At 33.7% G+C, this 15,399-nt stretch overlaps 1 protein-coding gene across 6 annotated transcripts in view; it reads right to left on the reverse strand.

Moving 5' to 3' along the window:
• The window catches only part of pyd3 (beta-ureidopropionase pyd3), a 52,004-nt gene that overhangs the window by 25,931 nt on the left and 10,674 nt on the right, over window positions 1-15,399 (reverse strand). For 4 of the 6 annotated variants that reach the window (XR_013012783.1, XM_076450888.1, XM_076450869.1 and 1 more), the window contains 5 exons: window positions 7,953-8,073; window positions 5,632-5,891; window positions 2,038-2,109; window positions 1,312-1,406; window positions 39-200 (listed from right to left, as the gene is read on the reverse strand). Coding sequence is in view for 5 of the 6 variants with exons in the window: in XM_076450888.1 (XP_076307003.1) it covers window positions 39-200; window positions 1,312-1,406; window positions 2,038-2,109; window positions 5,632-5,891; window positions 7,953-8,059 (696 nt within the window). In the remaining variant the exon portion in view is untranslated. Of the gene's footprint in view, window positions 1-38; window positions 201-1,311; window positions 1,407-2,037; window positions 2,110-5,631; window positions 5,892-7,952; window positions 8,074-8,917; window positions 8,982-15,399 lie in introns of all 6 variants that reach the window. The other 2 variants (XM_076450879.1, XM_076450893.1) reach the window with 2 other exon arrangements.

Genomic DNA, 15,399 nt, shown 5'->3' on the forward strand with positions numbered 1-15,399 from the left:
TTTATCCTCAGATATCTTTCCTTGTAGCTGTGACTTACCTCGTTGAAGTCTCCAACTCGTGGAATATGATTTTTTCTTGTCTTTCCAAGAACTTGACCTGTGTTAGAAATTACAACAGCTGTATTCCAAAGAACATCACCCTTTGTTTCATCTCGTTCCAGGATTGGAGAAATAATTACCATGTTGTACTTTTTGGCCAGCTAAACCAAACAACAAAATTATAGATAATTTTAGAACTTAAAAACAATACATAAAAATATGATTATCTTTAAAATTAGAGATTCAATCATTTTTATTGATTATTACTTTTTACATACCTTCAGTTAAATCATCCACAAAGGTATAATTATTACACTTATCAAATAAGAGTGATTACAAGACCAGTTTAAGGATTTGGAGGCTAACTTGTATTTCTAAAAATGTATAATGTTCTAAAAGTAAACAGCTTATTTAATTGATGTAAAAAGATTTTGAAGTTTATAAAGCAAACAAACAATACTGGACAATAACATAAATGATTATTTAACAGTGCAATAAATTTGGAAAAGTGCACAATAGGCTATCTTTGCTGAGCCAACTGTAAGTATTGGACCATTAATTTCAGTGCTAGCCCTCAAGTTTACTATTAAACCACTGGAAGACCTGATGAATTTGATACCTTATTATAATATTATTATTGAAAAACAAAATAATAAATTGACCTTTAGCATCACTACAAACATATATAGGTACTGAAGGTATAGAAACCCAACACAGCAATGTTATCCTAGTATCTTATAATACTGAACAACATTAATATATAAAAGCTAAACAAAAATTACACTGGTACATCAGTAGACATAAGATGGTACCACTAATGCAGCAGGGGACTACATCCTATGATCCTTTATAATGCCATATGCAGAAGTCAGAAATGTAATTGTGGCAAAAGCTGTTCACAAACACCTTTTTTTTTTTTGTGGCAACATATTATCAAGTTTAACTTTATCACTTTGTTCTGAAGTTTTGTTCTTATATATACATATATTTTTAATTCAATGACAATTTAGGCTTCAAGGTAGGGTGTGCCCATCCAAGTGTGATATTTAAGTATACACATGCTTTACTAATCAAACATATCAGATTCACCAAATTTGTATAGAAAAAAAATTATTTATGAAATAATTATTTTCTGTGTAGCTAATTTTAGTTATAAGGTATCCTCAATAGGTTTAAAACAGTTTTGTTCATGAGCCTAAATTTAGTCACTGGTGGCATAAATGACCTAGGTTAGCTCCAGATATTATAATTTGATTTTTGGCTAATTTTTACCTCCTGACAAAAACATGTAGTTGGTCCATTTTCAGCTGATTCAGCAAACTCACACCAGGGCATCTTCTCCCGTGTGCAGAAGGCAAAAGGCATTGCTGAAAAAATTTAATTACAAGAACAATAGTAGGCATTTTAAAATATATTTCAACAATTTCATACCTTTTCAATACTGTTTTTTAATATCAATCCCATTCTCATAAGGAGCAAATACTATGATGTATAGTTTAATATTATAGCAAAAAAGTGATGTATGATACATACTAAGATTATATCAAATTTGTTTATATATGTATATATACATACACACACACATATTAGAGACAGCAGATATGAGCATCAAAAATTTATTTAAAACACAAAACAAATAATAACATTTCAACCCCCTTAGAAGTTTGAATACACACACACACAAGTAATAAAAACAAAAATTAACTATAATGTAGGGATTATAATACCAAAAAGTACAGAAATAATGTAGGAATAAATGCACAAAATCATATAAACACCACTACATAAGTAGCCAGTAAATACTGAATTAACCTTACAAGTTTATGGTTATTAGCTACTGTAAGACTGCATAGCACTCTTCAATTTAAATGCTTTCTTTTTTATATCAAACCTGAATTCATGCAACTGACAGGAATTTAGTGTTTAGTTGTGTGTGAAAGTTATTTTTAGAAAGGTTTGGCTACTTACGTAGCAATGTTTTGTATGGTTTGTCCCTACCTTGTTTCTGTACTTTTTCCAGCATTGCCATCCTTACATCATATTTAATTTCTGCAAACTTTTTTATTAGACCTGAAATACAGATTTTACTTCAACATTCTAAACATTTTTTTATCAGCAGAATGTCTGAAAGAAGTTAAGGTTTTATAAATTTTTGCAATATTCAAAATATATCTGTTAGACCTAATTCAATAGTTAGAATGACACTGCAACCTTCTTCAGAATAGCAGTAGAAAACCAGTTGTATCAAAAAATCCAAAACTAATATTCTTGTGTAGAACTCAGCAACTCAAAATAAAATAAAAAATTAATAAACTTTAGCATTTTTAGAATTAAAACAAACTTCAAACAGGTACTTGCCTCTAAAATAATGAAAGCCTTTCCTTTTTTAGTTTGCATTTGTACTGTCAGCAAAACTTGCAACTCAAAATATCCAATGATCTTTTTGCATTGCATAGTGCATGCCACTTACCCATAATTTTTCACTTCCATACCTTCTACGACTTACTGTGCAAGCTTCAAGAGATCTTACATAGGTTCTGCTTTCCCACTATAATTTAGATTTTATTGAAAGTTAAAAACTTAGTTGTGAGGTGGTGGGAGGGAAGATATTTAAGAGGTAAGTAATTGTTTGAAATTCACTTTAATTCTAAATGTATAGAACTTATATCAGGTAAACTTACCTCTGAAATACTAAAAGTCAGAATACACAAACTGCACGAAAACAGGAACCAGTAAACACGAAATGAAACAATAAATGATAAAACAAGTTACAGAGCAAAAAGATAACATTTAGATTACAAAAACTACATAGCCAAACAGAGTTAGATTAGAATACAGAACCAAAACAAATAATTTGAAGAACTGGTTTAAAATGAAAATGAGTGAAGCAGACAAGTATTATAAAAAGATGGGCTTAAACATTCAGACAGAAGGCATTCTTCTAGCAGGGTACCTCTTCTCCCATGAAGCCCTTTAATTCTGTTAAAATGATCAGTTTTTAGAACAGTAATGGTGTATTGTACTTGTTATGCTAAAATGTGACACAGGTGGCAGCATACACAAGAAGGATGACTACAATACCTAGGTCCTGCAGTGAAAAATTCTCAATGGAGCAGTTCAGTCACACAGTATTAGCTGTATACCAGGAACCTCTTCATTTACATCAAAACAGGCCAATGCATTACACAACTGACCAAAATAGTTGATGCCATGGAGAATTAAAGAAAGATCCAAGCATTCCCAAAGATGGGCTTAATTACAAGAGGACACTGCAATGGAAACATTAAGAATAAAAGTAAAAATATAGTAGATAATCCCCATCCTCACTCAAGCTGAAACAAGCTAAAATGGAAATCTCATTTCTAATATCTGTAATGCCATACAAAATCATGCACATGAAAGAAAAAAAGTTACCCATCCAGTCATTGGCCACCAGATGATAATCTCTGTCTACTTTCAGAAATGTATCTTGTACAAACAAATATGGTAAATAACATGCAAGAGAGTTGACTATACAAATTCATATAAATAAAGATCATCCATACAGAAGGAGAGACTGCATTTAATGCAGTTCTTTTTATGTGAACACACATTATTCACAAAATACAGTGGAGTGCCGTTAAGCCGCGGTATTTGAGGGGTCAACCTGCTTAACCGCAGCTTAAACCTTTGTGACTGAAAAGCCAAAGTCGCCAACAGCTCCGCCGAGGAGCCTCATCTGGGCCATTGCGTGATCATTATAATATTAATATATAGACTATTCAGATACAATTGACAAGTGCCGTTTTAACACAAACAACCAATGCATTGCAATGGTTCACTTTTCCCCCTTTTAATAAATAAAATATACAACACAATTTTGATTAAGATTTATTAGTAATATAAAGATTACAATAAAAATAAACCTTTTTATTGTAAAATTTCGTCTTCCCGGCTGCCATTTTAAATCTTGTGGTAGCGATATTGCTCAGTTGCATAAATTATTAAATTTTTAATACCAAATTTATTAACTGGCAGTTAAACAATAAGAAAAAACAAATAAAATACATTTTAAACCATTTTATTTCACATTTTTAAAAACATAAATATAAACAAAAAAGTTAGTTTCATGCTGAGTTATGAGAGTGTGAGAAACTTTAAAAAGCCAGGTAGTAGATTTAATACATCAAAAATTTTGGGACAAGACTTGCTACAGCGGCTTAAGCGATTTCGCGGTTAATTGGTCCGTGACTTAACGGCGCTCCACTGTAGTCAACTGTTACATACTGCACCAAACCGGAAGAATAACACAGTAACAAATGGAATCTAGAAAAAAAAGTAAAATAATCTTGAAGGTAAATTGCAGAAAAGTATTTGGATTTGGAAAGTTCCCAACCCGCAAAATGACCTCAAAAGGGTACCAAGACTAAGAGGCAAAGACAATGTCAAGTGATGAGTATGAGGAGATGTAACATGAAATTCAAGCCAAGAACATCACAATAAATAACACAGATCTGTTGCACAAGCCAATTCACTAATATGGATGGGGCATAAGATATACACAAATGATGTTGACCATCTTAAAAATATTACTTTCCTACAATATTGCAACAAATAGTGCTGACAGAAAAAAAAAAAAATATTTCACAGAATTTGAATCAGGGTCAGATACTGCAGGTAACACAATAGTAAAAAAAAACAGTGGTTACCCACTCTTTCAGCCCAATTCTCAGTGAGAAAGGCTCTATCAGGTTATAGGCACAGAGCCTTATAAGGAAAAAGGTAATTATGTGTATAACATATAGAGAATAACTGTCAACAAAGAAATCTAACTTATGACAGGAAAGTAAAGCTTATGTAAGATCCCTGACACTTGCACAATAATTTATATAAAACATAAGAGAGTGGAAGATTATGAGTGAGTGACACATGCTCAGCAGCACAAAAAGGATATTCAAAAATTTTGATTCATATTTCTTTGACAGCATAAGTTCAGACTTAACAAGAAAAGTCTTTAAGAAATATGACTACCTGATTTGAAATAGTCACTTCAAAAATAAAACATATTAGACAAATACAAAGCAATTTTTGAGTTACTAAACAGTTTTAAGTAGTTCTTCACTGCAATGATCAATCCCTGAATAAAACCACACACACACTTATTTGGCCCAAAATTCTTTCTTTATGCAAGTTGAGTGAAATAATTTAATATCATTCAAGGTAACATCAAATTTTTCTGAAGTTACTCGTTTGAAGTTCTATAATTAATAGAAATAATTAGCAAAAATATTAATATTTTATTTCAGATTAAATACATGCATCAACTATAGAGATTACCTTTACAGATAATATTCTTAGCTTTAAAAACAATTATTTACATGCATTCCAAATACAGTACACATTAAAAATATATTGAATACTGATTAGTAATCATATACAAGGAAAAAATACATTCTCAGAACCATAAAGATCATATATGAATAAAAGCTTTAAAAGGTACAGTAAATGACTCATATAAAAAAGTTTCCTTGGTCACTCAGCAAGGTATAATAGCCCAATCTATTACAACTAAAATGTTTTAATTCATTTAATACATGTAAAGAGAATACCTACTCCATGCTTCTTGAAAACAAATGACATTGACACCACATATGGAAGCTGCATCAACCATTTGCTCAATACGACAGTGCAAGGCATTCCTTTGTGAAACAATAGGAGCAGATGTTGGCAATACAACCTGGTTCTGAATAACTCCAATGCGGACTACACGTGGTGGTCTCATTTCTTCAGGAATAGCTGGTATACCGTAACCTTGTAGTTCAAAGTCATTGTCTAGTGCAAGTTTCAAAGCTGATTTAGGAAGATCTAAATTTCTACAAAGACAGTTAGATAAAAGAATGCTTTTAATACCAGTGCAGAAATGAAAATTTTACATTCATGATAAAAAATTTTAAGTACTGAACAAAACAAAAAACACGAAATGAGTTAGAAATGCAAAAAATATCAAAGAAAAAAGTATTTCACTGAATATCGAGTGAATATATAACAAATTTGTGTAAGTACTGGGTAGAAGACAAAAAAAAGTAATACTAAAAGGCTGGTGAGGTTTGGCTTGAAAAGGTATTTTATCAAAAGAAATGAAAGAAACATGATGGAATATTTCCAACTATTATAAGAGCAAGTTTTTTTTTTGTCACATCACAAAATTACAAACGTATATAACAATGAAGGGAGGATCTAACTGTTTGACTTTGCACAAAGCTATATGAGGAATATTGCACAAACCATCTAACTTTGAGGATGTCAACTAGTAAACACCATCCACCACTGGTTCCTGCCAGACTGAATAATATAATTTGACCAGTACTCTTATAAGACACCCACAATGCTGAAGTGTAAATTAGCATTTTTGTTTATTAAAAGAACAAGAACCTCAGTTCCAAATTCTGGTATGCTAAATGCTGGGCTGCGCACTTGATCTGAAAGGTGAAGAATGTGTTTGTGTGTTTCTCTTATAGCAAAGCCACACTGAGCTATCTGATGAGTCCACAGAGGGAAAAATGAAAAAAGTGGAGAAGAAAGCAAAAAAAAAGTAATATTTTTGACATAAACAATGATTTAAAAGAAATGCTAACTCCAGGAAATATTATGTTATTCATCATGAAACTTTATGGCCAAGATATAGTTGAAAATAATTTTCCAGCGTATACTATATATTAATTTCATCATGATTATTTTGTATTTTGATAAGCTGAAACTTTAACACTGCATACAAACATTGCTCAAATACAGGACTGTGTTAGAATGTTTGTTTGCTAGTCACAACCTTGAAGACAGTTCTAAATATTCAAAGGCTTGTCAGATGTTATATATTCTCTAGTTCACATAAATCATTCAATAATTTTTGAAAAGGAATCTCTTATTAAGTGTCACTTAAATGGAAAATTCATTCTTTTGATTTATGTAATGTCCATTAATCAGTCAAAAGTTATTGTACTGGAAAAGAAAACACATACACACACACAGCACTAAAGCATTATATGTGGAAACTCCTGTGCATTCAAGTAGAATGATGAAGCACAAGAGGGAAGGTTGAGTGGCTGAAATCTGTCATTAAAATGTAATAAATGCCTTGTACAAAAGTTACCAAACTTGAAGTAACAGAAAAGTGCAACTTAGTATTTTGTCATCACAAACATTTAATTTTAAACAGCACTGCATTCAACATACCATGTAAGTCACTAAAATTTATATCTAAACGTGTTCTTTTGATATTTACTTTTAAATTAAGAAGTTACCTCATATATAATACTAAAATTTGAATTATAATCTACAATTTGATTCCAAACTTACTGACATAAATTCATAAAAGACTAGTTCAATAAAAGTCTGAATAAAAGTCAACAAACACGATGACATGGCCTTTGAACCATGTCCCATTGCAAAATTGTATGTTCAATTAATCAACAATTTCATCTTACAATAATTATGAGTGTTAACCTGCTTGAAACAGTGATAGCTAAATAATGATTTAAGTTAGCTGCAGTTCTTTTCATTAATTGCAATAAGGTGCTCTTGCAATGCAAGGTTATTGTACATATCTACATGAGTACTGCACATAACATACATTGTGTTAAATATTTAGTACAAGCATAACTACTGTTATGTACAGAAATATATATGCAAAAACGGCTCGTTTGGGTTGAGAAAATATTTTACGTAGAAGAGCGAACAAGGTTCAAACCTTGATTTGGTAATATGTCTTAAACCTTTGAAGGTCTAAACCAACCCTTTGTTACAGATCTACTTATATGTTTAAATTAGAACAACAAATGAAGTCAAGGAGCTGTCTACAACTAGATTTGTTTTAATTCACTATAAAACTGTAAATTGAGTCAATATTATTTATCTATATGAATGTTCTATTAACTTACTGAAGTTCTTTGCCATACAAGATACGTTTCACAGTTGCTAATTCTCCTCCAGGTATATACTTCTCCAAACATTCTTCAATACTATTTATGTTTACTTTCTCTGCCATGGTTATTCACTTTCCTAAATTGATTACATTATAAAAAATATGAACTTGTGTATTAACAAGAAACATGAATATGTTTTATAATGATCTTTAGTGGAAGAAAATTTTAATAAGAAAGTTTATGCATAGGTTTTTCAACCCGTTATGCAAATAAAACTAGCTATGACAATCCTAAAAAAAACAAACTTACCAATAACAGCTATAACAGTCAATTAGCTTTTTTGAATTACTTTCATTATGAATACAACATAACCAATGAATTTTAATCAAAATATAAATATTCTTCTATTATTCAAACTTGCAAACACATTCTATATCTACATATATATATGATTATATATAATTATATATATAATCATATGGAAAAACTGTCCAACTATAAATATTAACTATACTGCAAAACCAAGTAAAAAGTCCTTTTCAGAAACATATTTGGTATCTATTTGGAAAATACAAAACATAATTCAAATTAATTAAAACAAACAAAGAATAAAGAATATTGATTTTAAAATAATGTTTTAAAATTATTATTTTCAATTTTCTGTCTTCAAGCTATATGTATATGTATATATTTACAATTTTAAAATTAGGTAAAGCCCATCATTTTATGATAATTTTTTTAGAAGAATGGTAAACTGTTTCGTACATATTTATAAAAGATTACATTATACATGTAGCTTAACATAAACATTGCTAGGGTTTTAAATGAAAAACATTTGAAAGGGATTCTTCCCTCTTATATAGTATGCCATTCTCACCAACATTATTGAACTTTCACCTGTTTATGTTACTTAAAAATTCACTTTAGATTGGTTTAGTCTGAGTTTTGCATAAAGGTACACAAGGGCTATCTGCACTAACCTTCCTTGTTTTAGCAGTGAAAGGCAGCTAGTCCTCACCATCCACCACCAACTCTTGGGCAACTCTTTTACCAATGAATAGTGGGATTGACCATCACATTATAATATCCCCACAATTGAAAAAGACAAGCATATTCAATGAAACATTGATTCAAATCTAAACCCCTCGAATTGCAAATCACACACCCATAGAATTACATTACATGACTTCATTTTTTTATGGTCTTGCTTATTTTACATATTTTCTTCTCCATTTTATTTTTATTTACAAATAACGTATTTGTTTCTAAAATAATCCAAATAAATTCCCAATGTAATCCATTCTGGACATACATTTGTCTTGAAAAATGAAAGTATGTTAGCTGACAAAAAAGGTCCAATAAACTAGGTAGATCTCAAACTGCAAAATTATTTCTGTTATCATGAAAATGAAAAGAAGTAACTGCATAACTGATCTTAAGTGTTCAGTATGATTTTACTATTAGTATCAAAATATAATTTCCTACTTATTTACAAATTAAAACTTGTATCTCCATTTTAAACCACATATGAGCTGTCAATGATCAAACCATTAAATCACATTTGAAAAAAACAAAAACAAAAATGTTTTCTGAACAGTAAAAAATAATTAACTATTAAAAGTTAGTGTTTCCTATTATTAGTATTATTAAAATTACAACTATCCAAGTCTCGTGTAAGAAAGTTATAATTTTCCTATACTGAAAATGTATTTGCAAAAGGTATATTTCTCCTCTAACAAGATCAGCTGTTTTCATTTGTTGTCACCCTCCATATGCAAACTTTTTAATTATGCATGCCACAAGCCTTCCATACCCAATTTACTGAAATCAAATGATTCCAACATGATTCTCATGAAAATCATCATGCATCACTTCTCCATCTATAAAAACATACTACACTCATGAGACCTCCTCTATGCGTCCCTATAGAACTATCACTTTGATGTAGCAGATGATGGAAGCACTGGAAATGAGTGAGGAAAAAAGGTGGAAAGTGTGAGAAGAGGGAAAATTACAGGAAAATTAAAACTTCCTACATGGTACTCCACTCTACTCAAAAGATTAGCTAGAATCTCACATTAATTAGAAGAGAGACAAGTGCAAGGAAACAATAGACATACCCCCCTTTACAAAAGAGTCCAAAGGATACCTCCATAGGTGAGAGAGTCAGAACCAAAGAACTAAAATGGGGAACCACACTACTACTGATCTAGGTATACTCTTTGTCCATTTGTATAACATGTAAGAATTCAGGGTGGAATTCAGAGAGGAGCACATCCAAGCAATAGAAAATGTGGTAAGAAAGTGATCCTAATGAATGTCAAAAAAGAAAGATGGGTAAACAAGGATGTTACCTATGGCGTAGAATGGCTATGACATATTGGACCATACTTGGTATCTCAACTACAATCAAAACCTCTCACTGCGTACTGACATCCATGTAACGGAAGAATGAGGATCCTACAATCTTCAGCTGAAACTCAAAAACCAGGGATTTGAGAACCACCAAAATTTCTGGATTTCATACAGTATTACCTCTGAGCTTATGATCTGTGAATTTGACAGCCAGTATCCAAAGGAAACCTACTGCATGCAATTGAGAGATTATTCACCTACAAGCAATTTTGTAAAATACCCCATTGCAAAGGCTAACATAGGAAGGAAAGCATTAGTCAACAAAGCATGCAGTACAGATGACAGATTTATTGTTAAAGAATACATGATCAGGCACCACTTGCCACATAGCAGGACCCATGTATTGAAGACATAAAGAATGGGCCCTTGTAAAAAAAAAAGAAAGCATTAATAAAGACTTACTCATTGTTAGAGTTGCTGAAGAAGTTGAAATTACAATATGATTAAAGAATACATGATCAGGCACCACTTGCCACATAGCAGGACCCATGTATTGAAGACATAAAGAATGGGCCCTTGTAAAAAAAAAAAGAAAGCATTAATAAAGACTTACTCATTGTTAGAGTTGCTGAAGAAGTTGAAATTACAATATGATATAAATAATGGGAAATCCTACACTTGGGTATATGGACCAACCCTATCATGTAAAGTACTGGATTTGATGAGAGATAATGTGAAACAAAATATGGTGGGAAAGGGACAAGGGGAAATAAGCAAACTGGATCAAATGATGAATCCAACTGGTGACAGTGAAAGGGGTGAGATCTCTTTGGATGAAGATGACTGTCAAGATATAGAGAGACAAGAACTACAAAAAGAAGATGTGCAGGACAAATAACAAGGAAGGGCACATACTGGACATAGAAGTTTATTCAGATCGGGATAAGGGTAGAGATGAGAAATAGAGGGAAGAAAAATCAGCAAAAAAGAAGAGTTACTCTCACAAACCACCGATGTTTTAGGAAAGAAGGAACAATCCAGATAAAGAAGAAGGCAGATAAAATGATATAGTGTGTGTGTGTGTGTGTGTGTGTAAAGGCAATGGCAACAAGTGACTGGCTATACCCATAGGCCAAAAGGAAAAAGAAATATGACTTAAGGGATATGTAAAACAAAGAACATGAGGAAATATGTTTGAAGAGAGGTAAAGGAATGGAGGACTACATTAATATCCCAATCCAGAAGAGCAGGTCATCTAAGGATGTAAAAAAATCTGGAAAAATGGATTAATATGGGTGAGAGAAAAACCCTGCAGTAATAGAAAAAATAAAACAAATGGGATCAAGATGCCCAATAACCCGAAATAAAGGAAATGCAAGATTTCTGGTTGAAAAGTCATGTGAGAAATTGAGAGACATTAATAACAGTAAGATAAGCAGTATGAAATCTCTGAGCTTGAGCCCATATGTAAAAGACCTTCCATTTTTGCTGATACACTTCCATAGAGGAAGTACAAATTAACTGAGCTAAATAAAAAGTTACACAACAGGAAAAATTATATCTTCTTACCAAGGAATGGACATAAACCAAGCATGAAGACATAGGAAGTGAAGTGCAAAAGTGCAAACTGTGGTTGATGAAGGAGATCAGGTAAAAAGAGAAGTGGTATAGGAGGAAATAATTATAGTTGGAATAAACAAGGAAATCATGGTTAAGCCAGCCAGTAGGGAATGATCAAAAGGACCCATCATGAAATGGCACGAACAAAGGAAATCACCCACAGAAGCAACAGGATAGAAGGATAAACATATAGGAATTTATGTGACCAATCCTGGTTGAAGCATCTATAGCTGAAGCTTGAGGATGAGGTAGTACAGACTGAAAAAGGGGAAACTGGTGACTGAGAGCTGTTGTGATTGCACAGGTGTGAGAAAAAATCCCAACAGATTGCAAAACCACCCGAAAATGAGTGTATGAAGAGACCACTCCATTAGGTAAACTGTGTTGGGGAAAGAAAGACAATCCACCACAAGGTAGAAATTACCTGGGATGTGACACACAATTAAATGAATGTGTTGCACATGGACCCAATATAAAATGATCCAGTGTATGAAAACAGAGGGATCTAGACCAAGTGCCTCCTTGGTTAGTGATATAAGTCACCACCATCAAATTGTCAGAATAGATCATCACCAGACAATGTTTGACAGTGGGAAGAAGGTGATCTGAAGCCTGATGAATGACAAGGAGCTCCAGGATGTTTATATGTAAAGGCCATTTGTCAACAGACTAACAAACCAAACCCTCTGGTGATTGACCCACATATCCCAGCCCTAAAGGGCTGCACCCATAAAGAGTTGTAACTTTGGACAAGGAGGAGGAGGAACTAGTACACCTACCAATGTGGTGGTATTGTCTAACCACCAAAGGAGATCATCTACAAGAAAAGGAGGAATGGTAATAGGAACATTATAGGGATACTGATGAAAGTTCTGCTGATTTTGCAGAGTCCATTGGTGGAAGTGCATGTGTGCATGGTCAAGGAAAAATAGTGGTATCATACAAAACCACATATCTCAAAGTGATAAAACTTCACAAACAAAAAGTGAGGGAGGGCAGTGCATGGTAAACTGACAATTTCATAGAATTAAGTTAGAGAGAAGGTTGGGCCCAACCAAGGTGAGTGTTGAAAAAGACATAAATGCACAAGGTATTGGGTAGAATGTAGAATGGACTTTCCAATTTGATGAACCAGTCCAACAGATCAGCTTTGAAAAGAAGCTGAGAAATGTGACTGGCTGACTCTTGTTCTGAATGGGCCAAAAGTTGCCAGTCCTCCAAGTAAAACTGAAATACAGCCCCAAGACATAAAAGATGAAGAGAAAAAGCTGTCACCACTCAACAGAAAATACAAGAAGCTCAAGCCATATCAAAGGGGAGGATGCAAAATTGGTACACCACTTCTCTTTAAGAGTCATAACAATAGCATGACAGTAAAATGTGGGCTATTGTGACCTGAGTGTCACACAAACCACACATTGGTGCATCAGTCATATATAAAAAAAACAGTGAGTTAGAAAACTGTGACTAATGTGTAATTTAGTTAGGACAACTTTCTCTTTCTGATCCTTATGGAAACAAGATAGTCAAATAGAGGGTTTTATCTGGAAAAGCTTGTTTTCATGTTGCTCACTCCAAGTCGACTGCCAACTGCCACAGAGCTAAGCCTTGAATACAAAACCACAGTCCATGTATGGAACAGGTACAGCAGTGATAGCACCAGAATAGACAGACATAGCTGCTGTGTTGGCAAGCTCATTCTCGCACATACCAATGTGGCCTGGTATACAAAAGAAATGGATATAGAAGTAGATGTTAAAGAGAAATGGGCCAGTTAGTTTTGAATATCAGTGAGAACAATGCGAGTATTAACGTGAAGCAATTCCAAAGCCAGTAGAGAACTGTGCAAGTCAGTATAAATACTGCAATTTGAGTACTGCTTAGCTTCTATGTGATCCAGGGCAAGAGAAATGGCGTACAGTTTGGTAGTGAACACAAAAATTGTAGAGGGGATTCTGTGTGCAACCACCAAACCACAACAAATAATGGCAGAGCCCACAGAGTTACCTGATTTCAAACCATCCGTAAAAATGGGAATGGATGGATGGTTTGAAAGATGTTCAGTAAATAAAAGACCAAACTTCCAATCGGGAGTACCTACTTTTCTCAGATGACCTAAAGAAAGGTCACACTTGAAATAAGCCAAGGTGGGATGGGCTGACTAGTGGATATAGCAATGTTATCCAATGACAGACCCAATTCATCCAACTGTGCCTGGATATGAATGCCAAAAGGAGCAATGGCAGATCATCTGTTCTGAAAAAGCATGGCACACTGAGAAAGGAAAACACATCCCAAGGCAAGATGCTGTCATAAGGATCAAAGTTTCAAAGCATACAGTAAAGGCAGTTGCAAACAGCAGAGGCATAGAGGAGGTTCATGAGAATCTGTGTACAAGCTCTGGACTGGGGAAGTGCAGAAAACCCTGATGATGAATGGGGTCCAGCATCTTCAAGGCCAAGGTCCTGGCAAAGACACAGACCAGAGACCCATAGTCTAGTTTTGATCAAATAAGAACACGGTATGTCTTTAGTATAGAACCTCAATCTGCTCCCCAAGTGGTGGAAGAGAGGGCATGGAGGATGTTCAGTGATCTTGTACATTTGACTCATAGCTACTTGATGTGTGGTATAGAGGTCAGCTTACGATCAAAGATAAACCCCAAGACTTGTGTCTCAGGAATTATAGTCACAGAGATGATCAGCCTTAAAGGAAAGTGGTGATCACTCTGCCCGAGTCTTAATGGCTAAGAAGGTGGAGGAGCCACAACATGGTATCTTTGTGTGACCGAACCACCGACACTGGAAACATCTGAGTGTGTTCAGAATGTATGGCCACACCTTGCAGTTAAGATAACCTGCTTTGATGGTGGCAGGTGAACATGGATATGTAAATGTTTAAATGAAGCTAGTGGTAGGCATCAAAATTACATCTTTGCGAGTGGAAATACACTTCACTGTAGAAACTCCTAGGTTGGAGAAATCAGTGAGGATCTCCGGCTCAGAGATGTTCTTCAAACCTCTCTCAACAATAACTTCTCGCAACAAATTGAAAGTAGCATGGAGAGTAACCTAAATGGGTATATCCCTAATCATCTTCAAATGCAAGAGGAGTTCACTGTGTTTAGGAGTAGATGTTTCTATCAGTGCATCACCAAAGCAAAGCAAGTCCCTCTATTCCCTTCTGAATAAAAAAGGGAGACATTTGCCTTAAAGGTTTGTCTGAAAGATAATGTAGTATAAGAAAATGATGTACAGATGTTAAAGATTGCTGCTCAGAATCTTGAAGTCTTCATCATTTACCTATGGACTGTTTTTCACTCTTTTATTTAACCTTTTATTTGAGGGATCCATAATAAAGAAAGAATATTTTGGTGCCCACTGACTCCATCCACCATGGAATTCTATGAGGGGATGCACTGCAGTGCCAAACAAGGACATTGCAGCAATGCCAGGGTTTTGTCAGCACTATACCCAAACACCAGCAT

Source organism: Tachypleus tridentatus, chromosome 1 (genome assembly GCF_004210375.1).
Source record: "Tachypleus tridentatus isolate NWPU-2018 chromosome 1, ASM421037v1, whole genome shotgun sequence".
Classification (NCBI taxonomy): domain Eukaryota; kingdom Metazoa; phylum Arthropoda; class Merostomata; order Xiphosura; family Limulidae; genus Tachypleus; species Tachypleus tridentatus.